This window comes from Choristoneura fumiferana, chromosome 16 (assembly GCF_025370935.1).
Source record: "Choristoneura fumiferana chromosome 16, NRCan_CFum_1, whole genome shotgun sequence".
Taxonomy (NCBI): domain Eukaryota; kingdom Metazoa; phylum Arthropoda; class Insecta; order Lepidoptera; family Tortricidae; genus Choristoneura; species Choristoneura fumiferana.
This window is the reverse complement of record NC_133487.1, coordinates 3077874-3101901: the sequence shown is the minus strand read 5'-3', so window position 1 is coordinate 3101901 and position 24028 is coordinate 3077874. Positions and strand designations below refer to the sequence as shown.

Here is a 24028-nt window from a genome sequence, read left to right as displayed (position 1 = left end):
CTGGTCTTCCAGCTCGGGCCGGGCAACAAGGTGTGCACCAGCTGCACTTCGCTCGCTTCACCCCACTTCGCTTCACTTACTCTCTCGCCCGAAGCGAACGCGTTCACTTCGCTTAGCACTAGTCAAGAAGACTAGTTCGACTAGTAGACTCTACCGATCATTACAACTTTATTAAGACAAAGTTGTAATAATAATTATTATGAGGTGAAAATTCGTGAGAATTCTATTTTAAATTGTTGTGCTTGTGCTTTTAATTATTTTACAAATATTAATAGTTACGTAAGGCGAAATGCCTTTTAAACAACTTTAGGTTGCTGAGGGAGATTTTTAAGCTTTACCAGTAATTAAATATTGTCATCATACACAGATAAAACTGGCTTGAGGCGAATTCAAGGGACCCCATTTTTTCACTTAATTATTAATTTTCCCAGCTATCCTCTAACAAGTCACTGTTTACAAACAGCACACTAAAATTTAACAATTTTCATTCCAGGTGTCAACTCTAACAGGCTCGTCGGAGGTGGAAGCAGCGACGCCTCTGGGCCGTGATTCCCTCGGCTCTCTCGCGTCCATGTCATTGTCTGCGGCTAGCAACTGCTCCTCATCCAGCCCCGGCAGCAGACGGCATTCGGTTAACAGTAAGTTCAGATACTTTAATCGTACACACACAATCCCACTGAGCGACTCTGGAAAGCAATGAACCCGGCCTTGGAAATATTGGAGTAAGAAACGGCGCTAGTAAAATACCGTAGAAAGCCTAAGAAATTTGTTCGTCCTAAATCAGTTCTGTGATCCCTGATCGATCGAATCAGTTGACCAACGTGGGCCAGTGACTTACAAGGTGTACCTGCAGCTATCATAGTCCAAGTTAAGGTGTGTATGAGCACTGTGAGAATGTTCTTAGGTGGATCGAAATTCTATTGGTCCATCAAAATGGTAAAGTTAAGACGATAGTCAACATCTGAGGCTAGTAGACGATGCCAGAGGCCGTATTGTCTATCGTGAGGTTGCTCGCGATAGCATTCAGCATCACTTTCAATCCTCATCATAGCTAAAGTTAGGATAGCTCTTGTGACAATATGAAGTTATGAAATCGATTGTGATACCAAGTGGGTTAACGAATAGACAATAAAGTCTTTGGTCACTTAATGGAGTATACGTAAAGCACACGACATACGGCCAAAAGAACAAACAAATATCTGTGTGGATTATATCATTCAATTAATACTTGTTACAGCATTACAAAATGGAAGATCAGAAGAGTTGACGCGGATGTCGAGTGGGTTTTTCAAAAACAGAAAAACCGCAGCGCGACGTTCTGCCCGAGTCAGCAGCAAGCAATCATCAACGTCTTCTGAAAACAAGAAGGTCCACCCTTCGCCTCAACTTACGTTACGACCCCTGTTCTTCGAAGTACCTTCGACGGATAACCAGGGATGCTTCTCCGGAAGGCAGTGGCTGATGAGAGATATGGAGAAGGCTTTGGAGTCTAGTTCATCGGGTATGTTTGAGGATAGGTCCAACAATATTAAAGTCAATAAAAGAAATTACAGCCATAAGATATATTACATCTTGACCCTCTGGATTGACAATATACCTATTGTAAAATCTTCTGATGTAGATACCTATCAATTTGTAAAAACAAATCACTTATCGTCATGTAAACCATTGCAGCAACATTAATATTTTGATATGATGCTGTTAAATTACTGAATCCATAAATTTATAGAAGGCAGAATGGAGAAAAGAAAGCCCTTTTCTAAATCACACTTTTCCTATTCTTTCAGGCATCCTCATTTCTGGCTCTCCAGGCACAGGCAAAACCGCCCTGATTCTCCAGTTGGTGCAGTATTCCTGTTTCGGCAGGAAGCGGAACTACGATTATGAGGAGTTGAGGGAACAGTCAGACATTAGGGAGGTGCTGCCCGAAGAGCTGACTGCGGGGATGTGCACACATCTTGCTTCACACGTCGTTGCGTACCATTTTTGCCAGGTAAGGCCAACCTTGACCTCACAAGACAATAAGTCCATACAAACAGATAACGGATATGATATTTACTGACAGACAGTATTGACAACTTAAGATATACAACTTTATCTAAACTTGACCAAAATCCCTCTCATTCTAAAACGAGGCCTTTGCCCAACAGAAGGGCATATAAAGAATAGGCTGGTATGGACTTAATCAATTTATTTATCATGTTTTTCTTTACAGGCTGACAACAACAGTACGTGCTTAGTTGGGGAGTTTGTCCACTCCTTAGCAGCACAACTCTGCCAAGCGCCAAGATTACAATCTTACAGAGAATATCTTCTCAGTGAACCTCACTTACTAGGGTGTCTATCTCTTAAGGAATGCATAGCAGATCCTGATCTTGCCTTTATGAGAGGAATCATAGAGCCGCTTATCATTCTGAGGCGCAACGGAAGTATAGACAGATCCAATAGTATCATTCTCATCGATGGTCTGTGCGAAGCCGAATACCATAGACCAGACCATGGACACACTATAGCGTCGTTCTTAGCAAAGCATATCACAGAGATGCCTTCTTGGCTCAAAGTTGTTGCAACAGTCAGGACTCAATTCATAGAATTGACTAAACAACTACCTTATTCTAGACTCAGTTTGGATGAATCGGATAATGTACACAAAGACCTATTAGAATACTTCAACATGAGAGTACAAAACGCGCCAATAATAGAGACTAACATAAAATGTTCGACGGGGAAAATGGAAGGCGTTCATAACTCAGTGATGAAATTCGCGCAGTATGTCCTACATCTAAGCCAAGGATCGTTCTTGTTCCTAAAGTTAATACTAGACCTACTCGAAAGAAGTCACATTGTAGTAAAATCGACAAACTACAAAGTGGTACCCATATCTTTGGCTCAGATATTCTTACTTCAGTTCAATTTAAGATTTCCAACAGTTCAGTCTTTCGAAAAGGTTACTCACATTCTAAGCGTCTGTTTAGCAGCATTGTATCCGCTTACATTAGTGGAGATTTATTACTCGGTAAATTCGTTATTGGTTGACAAGTTTCTTCCATGGGATGAATTCTGTCACAGATTTGACAGTTTAGCAGATTTCTTAGTGAAGAGAATTGACAACACCTACATGTTTTTCCATCCATCGTTCAGGGAATGGTTGATGAGGCGAGAAGATAATGAAAGTCCGAAGTTCCTCTGCGATTTGAGAGCGGGACATTGCGGGATTGCATTCCGATTAGCTAGAGTACAAGCGCCTTTAGACCCAGAAAAATCAATGGAGCTGGGACATCACATCCTAAAAGCGCATATGTATAGAAACCTAGGTCCTGCACAGTTAGGATTGTGTCCAAGAGACTTGCAGGCAAATTTGGTCGCTACCAGCTCGGCAAATGTTGGCGAGTCTATCGCCAACTTGAGAAATATCTACACACCAAATGTCAAGGTGTCTAGGTTAATGCTGTTGGCAGGCGGCTCTCCAAATCAGATCACTGATTGCCTCGGAAACGCTCCATTGCTGTGCATGTATGCGTACCAAGGCATATTATCAATGGTTGGTCTACTGCTGGAATTCGGGGCTGATCTAGAAATGACTAATTCTCAAGGATGCACGGCATTATCTTTAGCGTGTCAGAGAGGGCATACCGACGTGGCACGAAGGCTTATAGCAACAGGTAAAGTATAAATTATTTTGTCACTGTGTTGTAACTTTGTCATTCAACACAACGTTTTATACAAGTTTACACTAAGCGAGCAAATCACTTCAAGTTAAATGCTTCTTGGAATAATTATTTAACTTTTTGCTTTTTCAGGTGCATCACTAAGTCACACTGATACAGCAGAGCAGACTCCCCTCGTGCACGCAGCCAAGAATGGGCATAGAGATACAGTGATATATCTCTTGGGATGCCAAACTGGTAGAGACGATAGAAGTCCACTGGACTTCGACGATAACATCGAACAGATGGTACCTGGTTCAAGGCATGCGCTCATTGGTGCGGCGCAAAATGGTCATTTGGACATTGTGGAATATTTGCTGGATACTGCTGAATTAATAGTGAGTTGAATAACAAATTCAGTAAACAACAATAAATTAAATAGTTTATCAGTAATTTCAGGCACGTTTAAAATAATATTTCCGTTTTAAGAGAAAAACATACATGTGCAAGCCAACATTCACAAGCATGGGTATTTGAATATAACGATATTTAAATCAACTCTTTTTTTTCCAGCCTGACGGCATTTGTCCAGTGACAGGAGAGACGGCACTCACAGCCGCTTGCTCTACTGGCAACGCAGCTATAGCTGATGCTTTACTGATCCGAGGAGCGACTCCGTACTCCTTGAACGCTCGCCAACTATCCCCCTTAGCGCTGGCAGCGAAGAACGGACGAACAGCACTTGTGTTGAGGTTGTTGGATTCTGGAGCTGATGTGATGGGATCTGGAGGGAAAATCCCGTTGATCCTGGCCGCTGCTGAGGGGCACGCTGATGTGATTGAAATGCTTTTAGAGAATGGTTAGTTGCGTATAAGATTTTAAATTAACGGCGTTTGTCTCTTTTAGAAATGTCGTTCGTAAAAAGAAGTATTGTACGCCGCTAAATAATTTGTTGCTTTGTTTTGTGGGTAGAAAGTTGTAAAAAGCCTTCTCCTGAGCGATTTCGAAGATCTTAGTCAGCATCTTAATTTATGACTTAAAGCCTAGACATCCATTATTGCTAGGTTGATTCCTTTTTGTAGCAGTTATTTCCGGATAATCTATTATACTGATTTCTTCGTAACAGGCGCCGACCCCGATGCAGTAGATGCTGACGGGATCTCCGCCCTCGGCTGGGCTTGCTTGCGCTCCAGGATACCCACCGTGGTCACCCTCATCGATAAAGGAGCTACAATTGGTAAATACTACATTTCTTCACCCAGCACAAGTCATGACTTTTTGAACAATTTCCTTATGTTGTATTGATGCGACAGCAGAAGACACAATAAGGTCTTTATTACCGTTAACAACAATCAATCCTAAGATTGATACGTTTTATGCCTTTAAATATTATGAACTTTACAGTATGTTTATACATCTTGCTATCAAACGGATTGTCGTGATTTTTATTGCCAGACTTTCAATGTGCGCACGGGATAGCGATAAACAATTTTTACGTTGGCAAAGTTTCCTTTAATAACTAAGTAGTTATAAATATTATCTCAAGCAAATTAATGTTTTTTTTTTATTTAAAAATCAAACAATTTATTCATTTAATCCCAGACCAACCCGACGGCAGCGGCAGAACGCCACTTGGCCTAGCTTGTGGAGGATCGGCTGAACTGGTCGAAATACTCCTGGAGAAGGGCGCCTCGTTGGAGAAAGTGGACCACAGCGGACTGAGGCCTTTGGACCGGGCTATTGGACAACGGAATGTTCCTGTAAGCACATACCTTTTTATAACGACTGATGGAAACATTTCTATCCCTTGTCCTATCCTGTAGTATCCTGTATTTGCCTTTGATTACACTTCTTGAAGCATATTTTCTTTTCTTGTTTTATTGTCTGCTTGCTGTAACGATATCCATTTTATGTTTGGCCAAAATTTGATTGGCTCTCATTTAGTCGTATTTTTATTTTTAAATATACTTTCAGGTTGTCAATTGTTTCCTGAGAAAAGGCGCCAAGCTTGGTCCTACGACGTGGGTGATGGCTTCAGGGAAACCAGAGTTTATGTTAGTATACTATGTATGTTATAGAGCTTTATGAGGAATAAGATATTTTATCCGGCATTACAATTACTTATTCGCAAATTGAACTTGTAGCTTTTGGCTGTACATTTTTATCTAATGGAATATAGTTTGTACAGTGATTTAGTTAAAGATGTTTCTTCAAAAAGCATTTGTTATTCAAGTCCCTTCGCCCTCAAGTTTATGCTGCGCGTCTTCCCAAAGCGGGTCAGATACTTAGCCACACTGCTAATGTGGGTTATAGATAATGGGTTTATAGAGCGGAGCTGCCCTCAGATTGATAGGAATTGAGCTATACTTAGTCCCAGCGCGGATTGGGAACTTCACACACAAATTGCAATATTTCCGGTGCAATTTCGCCCATAAACTCTGAAAAACTCAAAGGTGCAAGTCCGGGTTCGAAACCATGACCCTTTGCTTGAGAGGCCGTAAGCCAAACTACAGGCCACCACAGCTTTTTCTGAATTCAATCGTTCAGTACAAATTGGCATCTCGATTTCACTCCGTTCAATAATCATGGTCTCTATCTTTTCCAGGCTTATTCTTCTCAACAAACTATTAGAAGACGGCAACATGTTGTACCGTAAGAACCGTCCCTCCGAAGCGGCACATCGCTATCAATATGCCCTCAAGAAAGTAAACCCGCTGATCAGCGACGAGGGTCTGACAACACCCGCGACACCGGTACCGCACGAACATATCTCAGCTTTTGTTCAACTGAAGACGAACCTGCTGTTGAATTTGTCAAGATGCAAGAGAAAATTGAATGTAAGAATCTAAAAAATCGAATGGATATAAAACCAAATGTTTAGCAGTATTCCATTTTTACAAGCTATTATTTAACTTGCCCTGATTGTTGTTTTTGTTTTTGGGTCAAATCTTGCAAGTTCATTTTGACTTTTAGTGGTCGGGTTGACTTAAAATTTAGTATACTATGTACGAGTTGGATGACATTACAAGTGCAGTCAACAAAAAGTACAATCAGCAAAAAAGATTATAGTATTAAAAAAATATCTCTTTATAAATTTACAGAAATTTATAAAGACCATCCACTTACTTAGTAGCTAATGGGTTGGTAGATAAGTATGTACATTACCTAGCGAACATCACAAATAACTATTCCGAGTTTAAAAAACATTAAAGAAATTAGCGTCTCCATTCATTCTAGAAACGTGATGCGCTACCTATAATTCTATTGATCAGACATTAAAGACTTATTTACATCAAATGATTGTCCACAAGCAATATCTAATGTAACATTTCTTCTTCAGGAACCATCAGAAGCGTTAGACTTAGCGGCGCGTGCTTCAGTACTCCGCCCCAACGCCTTCGAATGCGCGTACGCCATGGCCCGAGCGATTCTAGCCCTCAACAAACCTTCCGAGGCCCTCCCACACGCCAGGAGGGCCCTCCTCTTAGCCCCCTCTTCAGATTTACCAACTGTTCGAACCCTAAAAGCTCTCCAATCAGAAATATTGTCACGAATCAATGCCGGAACACACAGTCTCAACGGTGACAATCGTTCGTTAAGGAATTTTGATACTATAAGTCTAAACATGCCCTAAACATGTATTTTTTCATGCGTATCTGTATTGATTTTCATAAAGTTTTAAGTTTTCAAGTTATCATTTTACTTCAAGTACAAGAATAAAATTTATTGTCATTTGATTTGCATTTTTATAAGCACGAACCTTAATTTCATCACGTGCAAAACATTTTATTAATGACTATTGTAATAATTATTTGTATGTGAGTGCATGACACAGTGTAAATATTATTTTCTCTGAAATAATTGATATAATGGAGTCAAACATAATAAAATGTAGACTCGAATACTATTTGTAGGTATAATGGGCACTTGCCATTAAATATTTCGACGCTTTAAATAATTTGCCTTATTATTATTATTTAAAATACTCTAAGTAGCAATAATTTCAATATTTTCAGAATCAAATTTTTATATTTAGTGCTTCTCGACAATTATCATACAGTGTTACGTCCCAGCAATCATTATTTTAGTTTTTTTGTTGTTAATTTGTTGATTAAAATTTGAGTAAAACTCATTTGCCCATTTTCTTGCTTTATTTTAATTTATTTAACTGTTTTGATTTAGTCTTCTTTAAAGAATCGATAGGGTTGTATTGTATAGGCGTGAATAAGACATTTTATCATTTTATATACTTTTCCTTATATATTAAAATAAAAAGTTAGTGTGATTTATTAGTATCATTTATTGATAAGCCTATTTATGTGATGCATTCAAAATTATTTAAATAAAAAATATATTATTGGCCAAATTATTATAGAAAAGACTGACAATTTGATAATTGGTTCAACAGTACATACCTACTTGTAACGGAACATACTATAGAAGATATTAGAAGATATAAGTACAATAGACACTGTGACTATATATTATTAAAATTTTCATATTGCTTCCATGTGTTTTTTTTTTTCAATCTTATACAAAGGGTGAAAGACGAAAGCCTCTTTTGGCCACCTAAAAAAATTACTGAGCCACGGCCTATGTACATAAATTCATTCATACAACTTTATAAACAAAGAAATTTGCAAAACTTAAACTTAATCATTAAAACCTGTCCAAACATGTAGGTTGACGTTTGCGAATGCGTCTCAAAAGATGGTATAAAATTAGTTTTACTTACTAAATATTTTAACAGCAAAAGCAAAAGGCACTCTAAACTCAAGGACGAGCTAACCCAGCTCCGACTCCTCCCCTCAGCATGCCATCATGATGCATATTTATGGTCATATCACCACCAAGCTTCCCGTATATCTGCTGATATACTGGCAACAAAACTTTGATAGGCCTCGCAGTGGGATTTACATCTATAATCTTCACAGGGGGTGCATTGCCATCGTCCAAAATACCAAAGTCATACATTTTATTACTAACTTTTTGACGCAAAATGTTTTGACTTTGGTGCGTTGGTTTTGGTAGGAATATGTTCTGGAATTGATGGAATATCTGATCCAGTTGCACTTCTGTTGCGTTTGGATTCTGCATCGGCGAGTTGGATATTTCGCTAAACATTTTGTAGCACTTTGGCGACGTTTTGCGTTTCGATAGGGGACATGTCTGGAAATAATTAACACATTTTTTAACATTTAAGGTTAGAATTTTAAGAAGAACACATTAGGCCAGTCATAATAAAGGTAATAAAGGTAGAACTAACTAACTCAAAATCAAACTTTTTGGCGCATTTAGTAAGTACATAGGTACACACTTGTCTCACCACTCAATAGTACATTTTATGTGACAGATATCCGTGATGCCAACTCTGTTTGTTTTATCCGAATAAATAGAGACGACAGCACATTTATCTGTCACATAGAGTTTATCAATGAGTGGTGAAATATATTGTGATAAAAATGTTATAGTGTAAGTAAGTAGATATGTTACAGCTTCAACAAAAATATTGTTTGCGGGTAATACACTGTTGAAAAAGGCTTCAATTTGACCTTTTGAACGCCACGGTCGGCCACAGAGGAAAATCGCTCCATAGGCGGCACGTAATGCCGACATAGCGCCTATGGCACGATTTTCAGCTGTCGCGTTTTACCGACCGTGGCGGTCAGAGGGTTAATCTGAACAATAAAAAAAAAGTTTTCACTGACTGTGCGTCAACAGTGAGCGCGTGTACAAATTGAATCATGACTCAGCGTGGAACCTTTGTGCTACTAATGTCAGTTTAACATCTCATACTTTTTTGAAGGAAATCATAATGAAATCGATTTTTAAAAGGTTCCATCCTGGGTCATGAATCAATTTGTTCGACTGTACCTAGAAAGCTAAAAATTTACATAGAAGCTCTTATAACGAAAACACGGAATAAGAACAGATTTTGGAGTTTTCACAGAATAAGGAGATTCGTCCACGAGAATAAGCCACTGGCGCAAGCTAGCGATGGTACAGTAGAGACCGTTCAGTTTTCGAACGTTAAAATCATAATATGTAAATGTTCTTACCATCAACATCGTGTCAATCAAATTCAATAATTTCTTGGGTGAGCTGCAATATTCTCCATACATAGGCATAGAAGTGAATGCACCCAAATATGCGTCGTTTAAAGCCAGCCATTCACTATGAGTGCTCGCAAAATCTCTGATATTAGCTTTCATTTTAAAGTAATCCATAAATTGGTATTTGTTTAAAACACCCATTTTTTTCAACAGGCACGTTGTTGAGTCAGTTAGTTTTTTGCACTGTAAAAATATAAAAAAACTCAAAAAGTTAGTGTTACTGATATTGTTGATGTGATATTATCTATTGTTACTATAACTATTCATTATTCTTAAAACAGAAACATACAAATAATTATAATTATTAAACCAATTTTGATAAATTTACGGAAGAACACTTATGAGAGTTATTGAAAAAAAATTAATAACAGAATCGGTTATCACTCGGGAACTAGGCTTTTTTACCCAACTACCCAAAGGAGAGATGTTTTTGTAATGTTCTTGAACATAAGCTAGTAAGGTATAGAGATAACACGTACCATTGGCACAGGGACTTTGCCCACGTACCGCCTGTTGGGCACTTCTATCGTTTCTAAACGATCTATGGTGCTAATGAGACATTCATCCTTCACATCGTTGCCCACCAGATCTGGGAGGTCACATGGCTGGTGACGATTTTTCTAAAACATTCCAACATTTAGTTAAAATTGGTAATTTAAATTAAAAAAAAAAATTGGTACAAGCTTTCTTAACATTGGACATTGATAATAAGGCACGTTTGTGCCGTAGAAAGTATGGGTGGTTTAATCTGTGATAAGTAGGTACAAGCATCTCGTAGCTGTAGGTCTAACCAGACTAATGGAAATGTACTTACAGGCACATACTTAGCTGAGCTTATTTGACAAACGAGGGGCCCGGTTGTGTTGAAGGAAGCGTGCCTGAAAAATACAATAAATTAAATTGTACTAATATACAAGTACGTACAATGGGGATTTCAAACTAAGTTTTTTTTTTCAATGAGATGCGATCCAGGATCTTCGGGAACCTTGGTGTAACACATAAAAACTCTTTTAACATTTTTAAAACACATTTTTACTACTTACTTGCAAGGATCATTTTTAGGGGCTGTTGGACAGTTCTGTAAATGAAACATTAGGTGAATTATAATTTAGTTAACTGACCACATTTTTATCTTTAAACGTTACACGAGTTTATCATAACCAATTAATGCTTATCAACAAGGACATTAAGGGGCTGTTTCACCATCCATTGATTAGTGTTAACTGACGGTTAAATGTGATGCCGTCTCTATTTGTTTTGTTCGAATAGACGGAGACGGCATCACATTTAACCGTCACTTAACACTTATCAATGGATGGTGAAACAGCCCCTAAGTAATTTTTAAAAGGTCTATTTTTTTAATACGCTTATATTAGCACTACTTGTATTTAACGGAATTTGAACTTCTTAATTGTGATATTGACACGAAATGTGGCATTTGTACTTGGCGTTTAGTTTGGATGACAATAATAAATGAGTCGGAAGCTAAGTACTAAAACTCCAAAGCAGAACAGCGTAACCTAGCTGTGTTTGGGCTTGATCAAAAATGGTATCCAGAAACTTATGATGAAGCTGTCATGCAGGTTTACCATTAAGGAGCTGTTTCACCATCCATTGGTTAGTGTTAACTGACGGTTATATGTGATGCCGTCTCTATTTGCTTTGTTCGAATAGACGGAGACGGCATCACATTGAACCGTCAGTTGACACTAATCAGTGGATGGTGAAACAGCCCCTAAATCGTGTTTTTAGTATTTGAAACTACCTATTTCTATTTATTCTATTGAAGCTTACCTCAGATAATACATCAAAAGTGCATGCCAGCACTTTATTAATTTCACAGTCTTCGTAATAGTCAATAGGAATTCTCGTCAAACACTTGGTGAACACCCTGGCTTTAGCCTTGGTCCATTCAGGATGTGCAGTGGTCAGATTATTGAGGAGTTGCTTGAATGCATCAATATCTACGGTCCCCGATTCCGAGACGATATTCAATTTTCGGAATACGCAAGTCTCTTCAGCGCACTGGAAAAATTTTGAGTGACATGTAAAATACATTGAGTGCGTTGAAAAATGGTTGAGTGCATCATGAAACTAAGTAAATGTAAAATTAGTAAACATAGGATAATGCCAAAAAATATCGTGTGACGATTAAAACAAGCAATTTTTACAAAAAGAGGCATAAAATGATCAAGTGACAACAGTAGTTAAGTGAGTACAGGTAAAGAAACAGCAAAAAGCTTTATATTAAAAATAGTTTTTCTGTTTTGAAAAAATTACTTTCTACCACGTTTTTTATTTTTTTATTTTAAAACGGGCTTCGTTCAAATTTATCACGTTAGTATTCACGTATTTACCATGTTTCTTGCGGTGCATTCTTCTTCGCAATGATGATCTTTCCGAAAGCGCTGGTAGTTCGAAAAAGAAACATGTAAAACCGCCGTTTGCGGGCTACTTACTTGCAGAATATTATTCTTTTATTTGTTTTTTTTTTAACAAAAACGTAATATGGATGTAACTTACAGATCTAGGCAATACTTTGATATCAATCCTTGACTTTCCAGTAGTCGTTGTAATTGGAGCAGTTGTGGTCGTGATCGTTGGTTTCTCTATGGTCAGTCTGTCCTGAACATTCCAGTTGAGTCTGAAATCGCATTCCGAACGCCATGATGGCTGGATGAAGCCGGACATATCGCAACAGTCCAAGGGGTCTGCCGGCTGAAATATGCAATGAAACCAACTCAAATTAACTACTGGTAAATATAGGATGAGAGGGAGGCAAACGAGCAAGCGGGTCATCTGATGGGAAGTAAACACCACTTCAGAAATTCATCATCAGAAATTTAAAACAGTTGGGAAATAAAAAGTTGCGAAATGAAACAATTTGCCAAACGTTATTCGCCGAACATTTGTAACCGTTTTAGGTAATTAGATTGTAGAGTTATCAATATTAGGACAAACTTGCTTTAGGACTTTAAAATGCGTATTCGCAAAAATTATTAGGACAAACGAGTAGTATGCCATTCAATAGTATGCCAAACATCGGCTAAACATTTTTAGGAATAAAAACGTTATGCGATACGGAACGGATGGACCGATTTCGATGCATTTTGTTATGTGAAAACGAGTTTCTTTGCGGTTCTTAGAAAGCTATTGAATTACAGAATTCATTAAAATTGTTCAGCCAATGAGACATGGACAATGTTCGGGGTTTTTTAACGTTTCTAAGGTTATTAAGATAAATACTCACATCATAAACATCTTGATTGACAGGAGGTAAGGCTACAATATTTAACCCGTCTCTAGCCGCTGGCAATTGAGACGCTATTTCGTAATACGGGGATTCGGTGACACGTGCTGGAGTATTGAATCTGTGGTAGTGCATGAAATGAGTAAAACCACACTCCTCCAGTAACGAAGAATTAAAAAGCTCCGGCAAGTTGCAACATTTGCTCCTGAAGTACTGAAAGAAAATCATACGCCTGTAGTAGCGAAATATCAGTGATGCAGTTTGAAGTTTGTTGAATAGAATATTGAAATGAGTAATGAGAGAAAAAAGTGTTTTTTTACTTACATGTCTCATGAACCAAGTTGGTCGCTGATCATACGGCAAGTTGGCCTCAATGTTTTCATAAACACTGAAAAAAAAAGGAAATTATACCTTTTGCCTACTTTTTGTTCTACGGGTTAATGTAATAAAAGTACGAAGCCTGTTTCAAAAATAAATAAAATTGTATCTATATTTTACTTGACTAAAGTATGGGATGTTAGACATTAGTAACATAAAGGTTCCTTCCAGGTAGATTCGTGATTCAGTTTGTTCGATTCTCCACGAAATCTTCTGTATGACTTACCCCTGTGTGAACATGTATTTGAACCCAGCTAGAGACGTAACGGTAGAGCAAGCATCGTTCTTCTTCCAGCTATGTTCAGGGCAGTTCTGAAAAAGAATCATTACTTAGTACCAAGATAATTGGCACACTACATGGTAATGATAAATCTTGTTACTAGTGCATATTACAATTTTCCATAAGTTAGCTTTCGATTTCTATTCCAGTTTTCTCTTACTTCTTGTGCATACTTTCATTCTTCATACTTTATTTATTTTATCTTTCTTTTATTCTTCGTCTGTCTTATGTTTATGGGTGTGTTTCCCACCTAGCCTATATACCCTTTCGATTTTGATAATTGTTCCTGTCAAGGCAGGTTATAGCAATAATGCCTGCATATTAAATTATTTTACTTACCTGCATTAACTGATCCACGGTACACTCCAACAGCGCCTGTCCCGGACAAGCATTATTGTAGCTCCTGCTTTTGCAAGAACTGCAGTAGCAGACATTAAGAGCTGAATCTATGGTCTTATGCCAAATCTCCGGCATTAAGGCCTTCAGAACTTGGCTATACTGGTCTTGGGGAGGCAGGCTGTCTGTGAGACCAAGTTTCGTGTTGAGGCAGCTCCATGCATGGCACTGGAATGAAGAATAGAAGTAGGTATAATTCGTGAACACTTATTATTTATTACGTGTGTGTGTTTGCAGGCCATCGTGGACTGGACTTAATATGGATTATTTATTATTGTGAAATCGATTATTTATCCGAAATGCTCAGTGAAACAAATAAATATAAATACATGGGAAATGAGGAATTGAAAATAAGCGGTGCCACATGTTTTATAAAAATAATCTTTTTTAGAGTAAATTTAACTGTGACATTAAATGTAAAATACAAATGGAATGAGGAATATGAAAATGCATTAACCCGTCGAGCGCCCTGTGCGCACAACAATGTTTTAACCATAACACCCTGTGCGTCTCAAGTAGGTGCCAAAAAAAAAACAGAAAATTGTTGAGCGCTATGGCCCCATTTTTTAGAGACTAGCACTCGACGATTTAAGATTCATATAGCTGCCGACATTAATTCTTGGTAAGGAATCAGAAATAGACTATCTATGTCACATCATAGATTCTATGAATGTCTTAAATCCATAAAAACCAAAAAAAAAATCACATGGTTCGTTCGACGCAGTGGAAGTAATTCAGTGTCTAAGCTTTCGAATGTATAGTTTAGTTTAGAAGTACCTAGAGTATCTAACTTTGCTCGGTGTCCTTATACGCACGTAATTAAATTCACGTCTTATTATTTCATTGTTAATTTTTTACCAAGCGAGCACGAAGCGCGAGCACAGCGTCTCCGTTTCAGATAAGGTAAAAATGGTTTATGTTCGACAGGTGTCGGTTCAGTTTTGCCAATATCGGAAAATGTTGAAAATGGCGGAACCATGGGGGTTTTAGAGCGTAAAAATATCGTATTTCAGCAAATTTTCCAAAATCTACAGAGCCACTGGCCACTAGTTAAGTCTTAAAATTCAGTTGCTCCTTTAAATTAAAAGGATATGTCACAATTGGCATTCAACTATTAGGTAAACCTTCTATTTCCTGCTATATAAAAGGAGTAAAATGAGTACATGTGTAGTCAAATTTAACTTTGGTTTTGCTTCAGAAGATACAAAATAAAACCACAATTATTTTTTCCAAAAATTGTAAATATTTGAGTAAGTATATTTTATAGTAACATTATTTTAACAATAATTATTTAAGAAGATTAAATTGAAGACAGTAAACTATTCACCTATGCGGATCCTTTATGACCCCGTTAGAAGGTGATAGCGAATAACAAGAAAAAATATTTTTCAGTAAAATTCTCAATTTATCAAATTTATTTATAATAAAAAAAACTTAACTACATGTAATAATAATATACCTAGTTTAATCATTAGGATAAATGTCGTGGCTGTGGCAAATCTTAATTCTACTGATTAGATTAATACCCGTAAAAAAATCTATTAATATTAAGATTAACCTGAACAACTTCTGTGTAATATGAACTGAAATCTAGACATCCTTTTGCTTTGGCCGCGCTAACAGTGTACGGTAAAACTTTTTCCCCGTAAATACAATATGTACCTGATTTAACGGTTTATTGCAGATCCAGTAAAAATTAAAAACATACAGAATTGATAAATTAATGTGAATTTGTGCAGAGAGTTGTGGATAACGCTCATTTCGAGGCTTAAAAACTTAATAGTCCTAAAGACTCGACTATTTTTTTTTGATCAGCCTATTTTTGTGTCCCACTGCTGGGTAAAGGCCTCACCTCTCTTGCTCCACTCCTGCCTATCAAAGGCGAGCTCCCGCCATCCCACATTATAGGCATCTAAGTCGTCCCTCCATCTCCTCTTCGGTCTGCCTCTATTACGGTATCCGTCACTAAGACTCGACTATACTTGAGAATTAAATTGGCTTATTTTATGCGTATGGATTATGGATGCAATAAACCGTCTTTGCGGGCTTTAAGTCGTTAAGCCTCGAGAGTCTTTAGGGTTCAAGCCTTTAAGCTTGGAAATGGGCGTTTTTCACAACACTATTGTGTATACATGTTTTTGTAACTTTGGCCGTATCAATATCTTTGCACTTGACTGTACTCATAACAAAAACTTTGACATTTGCTTCTACGAGACTGTGGTAAAACTGATCTGCAACTTTTTAATAAGGGTATCCTAAAAACCATATATAGTAATAACTAGGCAAATTCTTCGTAGACGGAGTCGCGAACAACAATTAGTTATATATAAAACTAAATATTAGACGGCTCGCCTCACGGTTGTAATCAGTTTTTTTTTTCTAAACTAGGTGTACATATTCCATGATTTCGTTGTTAAAACAATGTACTTTCATTTGGGACCCACTCAAGTTCGAACATGTAATTTTTTATGACAATTCAAAGTTGTTTGTAGAAAATGGATCTCTAATTAACGATCGTGCACCTTACAAAAATAATGACAAAAGTAAGCACAAAGCCCTTAATTAAACTTACTACTTTACTAACATAGTATTATAAGTCAACCTTGTTACTAACAAATTATGGATTTAATTGTCTGAAATAAATGATTTTTATTTTTTTAATATAATCCCTTGAAGTAACATTTATTTGATTTTTCTTTGTGAAGACTTGACCCTCATCTCTTGTAATTTATTTCGCATGCTGTCGACAATGGCTTGAGTGTTTATTGGAGGCCAGTTATTTATCTTTGCATAATCGTCAACATAGTTCATCAAAACCATTCTTGCATGTTGATCCAAGCCAGGTCTAACATTTCCATCATCGCGAGAGTAAAATGCATTTGCTCTTTTGCCCGTCAAAGAGCATGTTTTTAAAGCATTGTCACTAAAAATTTCCAACATTAGCATCCTTGCTAGAGTTTTGCTGTCTCTGGCTACTCTTAAGCAGTTCGCCAGCATGATAGAGTTCACATACACACCGGAATTTGGTACGAGCTCTTCAAGACCACTTTGCATATCACGATATCTCCTAGACCATTTTGGGTCATCTGGATCATATTCTGGCGGCAAAGTGAACTTGGGAGGTTCAATACGAATTTCATTACTTTTCTGATCATCTGTCTTTATATTTTTATCTGTAGCATCAAAACTTTTTTGGACGACAGTATTTATTATGCTTTGTATTTGTGCCCCTTGTGGTTGTTCTTCAATATCGTTTTCAGTATCACTTATTACTTCAATATTTTCGTTTGTTTTCTCCTCTACAACATTCGCTACTTCTTTTTCCGCTGTATCATTAGAATCAATGTTCATAGCGTTAAGTGCGTTTACCAGATCAATTATTTTCTTTGCAGTCAAACAATTTTCGATATACTGTCTATGCGCATTAAAGAGCATCGCTTGGCACTGATCAAATCGGCTGTATAGTTTTTGCATTAGACCTATAAAATCTGCACCAAAAACCGGTATTTTAATTTTAGATGGGTCTTCGGTACTATTTTCGCTTATGCTTAGTTTTATAGAAATGGTAATATCTTCCAATCTTTTAAGTACGTCATGTTCTTCCAAAGCTAATTCAGCAATTGAAGACACCCTTTTATTAGTTTTAAGACACTCAACAAGCTGTTCGTTAATGAACTCGTGCCTTAATGATGCATTCGGCGACTTCTGGATGTTATTCTCGGTTAATTCAGTATTTTCAACGTCCTTAGCACCAGTGCCTTCATCTTTGCTAACGTTTGACTCCATAGGCGCTTTTTTTAAAGATGTATCCAATGACATATCGTTGATGGCTTCTGACAATTTATCTGACGTATACATTTTACGCGACTGTCTAGTGAAATATCTTTTGTTGGCACTATTAACGGTTTCAACGTTTGTGTGATTTTTACAATCTATCACATCAGAGTTGGCCGATGATATTAGCTCTGACTCTGTTATATTAGGATTTGACTTTGCATTAAAAACCGCTTGAACTTGAGACGTTTCAGAGTCATTCATTTCAGAGTTCCGCTCTTGATTCGATATTTTGTTTAGAATTTCAATATAATCTATGGCATCTTTATACGAATCTGTGGACAAAAAAACACATATAGTATCTTAGTGTTTACCTGTACACTTGCATACACCTCTATGTTTACTTTCTGAAAGTTTGCGAACTCATGAATGCCATGTTATATCAAAAAAAAGTAGTAAAATCGAAATACGCAATGAAATATAAATAAACAATATTTGAGTCTAAAGGTGGTTTTACAGTGACGCTTACGCCAGCGCGGTTGGTAAGCGTCGCTGGCCACGGCCACGAGCTTTGCGTCTCTTGGATCGTTACATAGTTTAGCGTTCGGTCCGCTTGATCGTTTACATAGTTTTACGCACCGCGCTAGCTAGCGTAAGCGTCACTGTAAAACCACCCTAAGTTAGAATTGTTGTTATTATAGTATGAATCATAAAGAAAACCAACAATATCTTAAAATTATTTTTTTTAATTACTTTAAAACGTAGTCTATGCAATGCTAATCTAGACTGTCCAAAAATAGTTCGTGAACTTGCAACAAGATAAAGGATGGCGTGGTCAGACCCGATAAACCGATAAAGGTCATTAGTAGAATAGACTTCGCACTTTTTGTATCAATCAAAAGCAGATTTGGTGCTTTTAGCGCGCTAGCGGTGACCTGAGTTTGGTAAAGCAGATAAAAACTTAAAATCGCATGAAGAGGATTCCGCACTTTTCTAGACATTACAGTTATTTCCCATGTTACTTTCGATATCATAAATTTGTTAACGGCCTTCCTGTATAGGTATAGAAATAAATTACAAAATTTTCGGCCTAAGAGTTTCGGAGATAAGGGGGAATAGTAAATTTTCACCTATTTTCTGCGTGATGTCCAGCAGATCATCCCTCGATTTTGTGGAAGGCCGACATTTCGCCTTCCGGTACGCAATCGCCACTCCAGAAGCACTACTCCCACTACCCAACCAACCACATAACACAATACCATAAAAATACCGACTCACCTGTTCCATACTTTACATTGGCCACAAATATCATCCACTTATCCGAATAAGCTTCCCCTTTTTCGACACGTTGCTTCGTGACCGATGCATTTTCGATCGGGTACTTAACAGCAGCTATATCAGCCAGTTCCCGGGAATCCCGAAGAACTAGCCAGTTATTTGGTACACAGACGTATTGTTCCACTTCCATTTCAGGTGGAGGATCCATCAGCTCAACCACGTAATAGTTCTCTTCTTTGCTAGCATCCATCTAAAACAGGTAAGACCCTTAAACCCTGATCTTCCGCTAATTCCAGCTGTATTGGTCGAACGAATAACATGAGCGTAGGTACGGGCAGCGAGCTCTCTAAAAAATGAAGGTGAATAGCAGGAATGCTCACGAACCTCAGCTTGTGCAGCCTAAACCTTTGGTATATTCTTGGTTTTTATCACATCCCCCTTTAATAGAATCCTAGCTCCCCCCTTATCTAATAACGATACAAAACCAGAACTACTTATACTTACGTACCTATTTAGGTACGTTAAGTTTTTGCAAAAGAGTCCAAATTCAAAATTTTATTTCGCGAACATTTAGCTTTTGTATGAGTTCGTATTTATTTAATTTACAATGTCCGTGCGTAGTAGTCTAATTTCCCCAATTCGAGTGATAGCATTGACTTTAGATGCGATGACAATGAAAATACAGTCAGCACTAGCACAGACCACAAAAAAAATGTTCTAAACATTAAAATTATGGTTTTTTTTTTTAATTTTAATAAAGTACCTATCTGTTGATACTTCATTAAAAAAAATATTTTAAAGGAATTCTATTATTCAACAATACATAATGCATTATAATAATATATACAAAAAAATAACTCACCTTTTACAGTTCCTTCGCGAACAATTTTATTAACAGTAGGTATCTTCGTAATCCTTTTGACACTTCCAAAAATTTTACACCATATAAGTAATTTCTCAAATGCAACTTCGAATATATCCGCAAATAACGCGTCCGGCTTCAATCGACTGACTTTTGTTTGTGCAAGCTGACTGATATTTATAGACATTATGCTATCGTCTGCATCGAGTCTACGGGACCCGCGGGGAGGGGGATCGTGAAAACATGATTTGGTACAATCAGGACGGTTAACAGAACGTTTTTTACCCAACTGCTTGAAGGTGGGTTATGTTTTTCGAGCGTATGTAGGTATGTGCGACTATCTGTTTGGTCCTCTCTGTAGACTAAACGGTTGGACAGTTTTCAACATAATTATGAAGTATCATTTAAAGGAGCAGCCACACCGCTGGTTAAAAAACGGTGACGGTGCGGAATCGCAGTGACGCATCGTATGCGCACCGTTTTTCTGCATGCTTTCCACACCGCTGCTTAAAATACGCAAGCGGTGCGGAATTGCAGTGACGTGCCGTAAACGTCACGACTTTACCGCATGTAAAGTCACTGCGATTCCGCACCGTTTGCGTATTTTAAGCAGCGGTGTGGAGGGCATGCGATAAAAACGATGCGCATACGATGCGTCACTGCGATTCCGTACAGTCACCGTTTTTTATTCAGCGGTGTGGCTGCTCCTTTATTCATCATCTGTGTCGGAGTGACAGATAGTAGGTATGTAATATTTAAAAATTGCGTTGATGAAAAAAATATGGAGTGGGTTTTTTTTAATAACAATACGGGTATCAAATTTAATGAAAGCTAATATTTAGCTTATTGTAAAATACTGCGTTATTACACTTTGCTACCATTTTTTCACAGGACTAACAGAAAAAAGTTGTTTTTTTAATCGACTGCCTTAAAAAAACTAAGTAAATAAAAGCAAAAAAAACGAAAGCAAGATTAATAGACTAAACTTCAGCAGTCGGGGCTCATTACCGGGAATTTTCATTTCTGTCTGTCGGTAGTCAAATCTTACAAGTTAAATTTGCCTCCTTTCTATTAGGTTGGATTGGCTTTCAATTTGGTATTCAAATTCAACGTTGAAAGGCAAAGCAAGTACCGTCAACAAAAAGCGCAGCCAGCAAAAAAAATTGTAGGCACTTAATATTTTTTACACAAAAACGTATTATTAATATTTTTTACTAACCAAAAAGTCCCGGCCGCATTGGCTCTCCTTCTTTTCATCACTAAATTTATTTGCGGTGAACTATACACTATACAGTGGCCTTCACCCAGACCCAATTTGCATTAGAAACGACGTAAAACAGCAAAGATCGTTGACCGGACGAAAACCACTCTTATTCGACGTCGGCGCATACTGCATCGTTACGTAGCGTCTGGCTTTTTGTGGTAGGTTAGTGGAAGGTCAGACACATTTCTCATAAAATACTAAGTACATCATAATTACGCTCTTTAGAGCATACTGCACTTCTCTGTACACGGGAGCGCTGTGGGTAGCCTGCACGCAGCGATCCCTCCCAAGCAGCACAGAATGCAATATAATTACTCACTTTTGGTCTTATTGTGAACTATGCGCTTATACAAAGTGTTATAAGACCTCACTCGTGATCATACAGCTGCATATTGCCTTCCAGTTCCGTTGATAATGGCTTAGCCTGAATAAGAACTGAAATATGCTAGACTAGCACCGCCACTATTCAGCTATAAGAGTTAATTTGGTATATTTTTGAAGACTGTATTCAGCTTGTAGTAGTTTTTAATGCTATTGGCTGAATAAGGGCAATTTACGAAACAAAAATAAGTCAAATTCTATAAAAGATGATACACGTGAACTTCAATTAAGCTGCCTTTTTAAAAGAGTAGGTGTGAACTATTATAAAGTCAATTGATTTATAATGGATGAAGTGTGGTGCGTTTTACTGCATAGAACTTATTATGCTTTCTCTAAATTGCCTTTAAACTGCTATTATTACAACCTGTATTGCAGCTGTTAAAAAGTTCACCAAAACTACTTATTCTGTGACCGTGGTTTCGAATCCGGGCTCGCACGCACTGAGTTTTTCGAAATGTATCTGCGGATTACATTCGAAGTTACCACGAGCTTTACGGTGAAGGAAAACATCGTGAGGAAACCTGCACAACCTTCGCATCAAATCAATAGTGTGTGTGTGTGTGTGTGTGTGTGTGTGTAGTTCCCAATCTTATTCCGCTTTCAAAACACAGGTCTGAGCCCAGCAGTGGGACGTACTCGTATAGGCTGATAGTTACATAAGCTTGTGGTAAATTGCAAATGTGATCCTGCACATGAATTTAAAAAAAAGTCAGAGATGCGAGCCTCAATTTGAAACTACGATATATTTAACTCTATGGCTGTATATTTATGTCTTCGACTGTACCTAATTGCCGAAACCGAAACTGACATTTAGTTATTCAATGGCTAATCATTTCTAAACTATAATTATGTTCATTTTAACTCTTGTTAATGTGTATATGTTTAATTATTCGATAAAACCATGATAAAACATATAGTAGGTATTGGTAGTTTTTAAGAAAAGTCGGACTTGCGCACTGAGGCATCCGTATGTACAAAGTAAGTAAGTATATGAATATCCACTGTTAGCAGAGCAACTCTCCTAAACAAAATGTACGCAGTGTGGAGCTACACTTTAACACTTTTCATCGGACACCGGCATACAGAGTTTGCGTTGTGCTCCTTCCCTCTACACTCCAGAACTTTGAAATTTATATAGTAACACTGCCAGCGACATCTATTGCTTCTATAATATGACATTCCGTCACGAAATGGAACAAAATTCAAATGAGTGAATAGGGATGTTGACACCACCAATCAATTGACGTACTTTTTATGAGCTGTCAAAACACAATTCTCCCATAGACTTTGAATAGAAATAGCTACTTATGACGTCACTTGTTCGCACACTCAATCAACTAACTATTTATTTGTTTTAAAGCAACAAAAAATCTAATTTTGCAGTTCATCGAATATCAATCTGGTTTTCAGGGCTAAAATAAAGCGTTTTTTTACTGGAGTCATGTCTTCGAATTATTTTTTAATGCTGTCAACATCCCTATTGTCATTTGAAGTTCCCGAAAGATGCCACTAGAATAACTTCTAGTGACATCTTTTGGGAACTTCTGAACTTAACTTTTTGTGGTCGCGGTTTTGTATTATACCACATTATACAAATTGTCAGTAGGTACTTCCATATTTTGTCCAACTAACTAACACCACATAATAAATACTTACCAATCGTCGGTCCTTCAGGTAAGACGTGCCAAACTCACCGTGGACCTTAAATAAAATCACATTTTTCACAAAATAACACAATTGAAGATAAAAATTCATGAACAAAATGATTACAACTGCACGCAATAATAATTCCTGGCAACCGTAAAAATGGCGCGCAAATTACAACTTTTTTTTATAAAATGACGTCAGAAATTGCAAACGGCCAGAATTAAAAATAAAACACAAAAAAACAAACATGAATTTAAAAAAATATATAAAATGTAAATTATGATTACCGTGTGCAAAATAAATAAGAAGAGCAGGATATTCATATCACCGTTGAACTATTCGAACAGTAGGGAACACACTGAGCTGATAAAGACTCGCTTCTTGGGGTCATCGGTACATTTGATAAGCGTTTTTTGCGTTTTAGCCGCATAGTGGCCTCTCAGATGTTCTACAAAAACACAATATAAGCCAGTACGTGAGTTACAAAGAACGCCTCGAAATTTCCTATTTAACAGACGCTCCCGCTCATAAAACGTATTGGGTTTATACTACGACAAAAGGTCATTGCTTACGGCGAGTGGCAACTAACCATGGCATTGTCGTCAATACCATCTTTGGCCTATAACCGTCCCACTGCTACGCATAGGCTTTATCTCAGAATAGGAGGGCTTGGGCATTAATTCGCAGGTTTGGGCCGTCAAGTCAAGTAATACTTGATCTCCATTATACACCAGTCAAAATTGTCCAGAGCATTTTTA

The 24028-nt window shown here is 37.5% G+C and overlaps 3 protein-coding genes across 8 annotated transcripts in view; 1 reads left to right on the top strand and 2 right to left on the bottom strand.

Moving 5' to 3' along the window:
• Positions 1 to 8155, top strand: part of rols (zinc-RING finger and ankyrin repeat domain-containing protein rolling pebbles) — a 377175-nt gene extending 369020 nt beyond the window's left edge. For all 6 annotated transcript variants that reach the window (XM_074099452.1, XM_074099451.1, XM_074099453.1 and 3 more), the window contains 11 exons: positions 494 to 638; positions 1238 to 1501; positions 1788 to 1993; positions 2216 to 3662; positions 3801 to 4045; positions 4221 to 4506; positions 4774 to 4884; positions 5250 to 5407; positions 5622 to 5701; positions 6253 to 6484; positions 6988 to 8155. In XM_074099452.1, coding sequence (XP_073955553.1) covers positions 494 to 638; positions 1238 to 1501; positions 1788 to 1993; positions 2216 to 3662; positions 3801 to 4045; positions 4221 to 4506; positions 4774 to 4884; positions 5250 to 5407; positions 5622 to 5701; positions 6253 to 6484; positions 6988 to 7281 — 3468 coding nt within the window. In that variant the 3' untranslated portion in view covers positions 7282 to 8155. The remainder of the gene's footprint in view (positions 1 to 493; positions 639 to 1237; positions 1502 to 1787; positions 1994 to 2215; positions 3663 to 3800; positions 4046 to 4220; positions 4507 to 4773; positions 4885 to 5249; positions 5408 to 5621; positions 5702 to 6252; positions 6485 to 6987) is intronic.
• Positions 7930 to 23665, bottom strand: LOC141436463 (uncharacterized). The gene is made up of 13 exons (XM_074099457.1): positions 23558 to 23665; positions 23280 to 23324; positions 14008 to 14232; positions 13615 to 13700; positions 13335 to 13398; positions 13011 to 13223; positions 12284 to 12478; positions 11555 to 11785; positions 10804 to 10838; positions 10575 to 10638; positions 10240 to 10380; positions 9707 to 9943; positions 7930 to 8816 (listed from the first exon to the last, which is right to left on the bottom strand). Exons 1-13 carry the CDS (start codon positions 23591 to 23593, stop codon positions 8421 to 8423), a joined length of 1968 nt encoding a protein of 655 aa, XP_073955558.1. The 5' UTR covers positions 23594 to 23665; the 3' UTR covers positions 7930 to 8420.
• On the bottom strand, positions 15274 to 20167 carry LOC141436230 (uncharacterized). Its single transcript, XM_074099122.1, has 3 exons — positions 19979 to 20167; positions 19117 to 19366; positions 15274 to 18173 (listed from the first exon to the last, which is right to left on the bottom strand). The coding sequence occupies exons 2-3, from the start codon at positions 19364 to 19366 to the stop codon at positions 16747 to 16749; spliced, it is 1677 nt and encodes a 558-aa protein (XP_073955223.1). The 5' UTR covers positions 19979 to 20167; the 3' UTR covers positions 15274 to 16746.
• Positions 23666 to 24028: the final 363 nt, after the last annotated feature.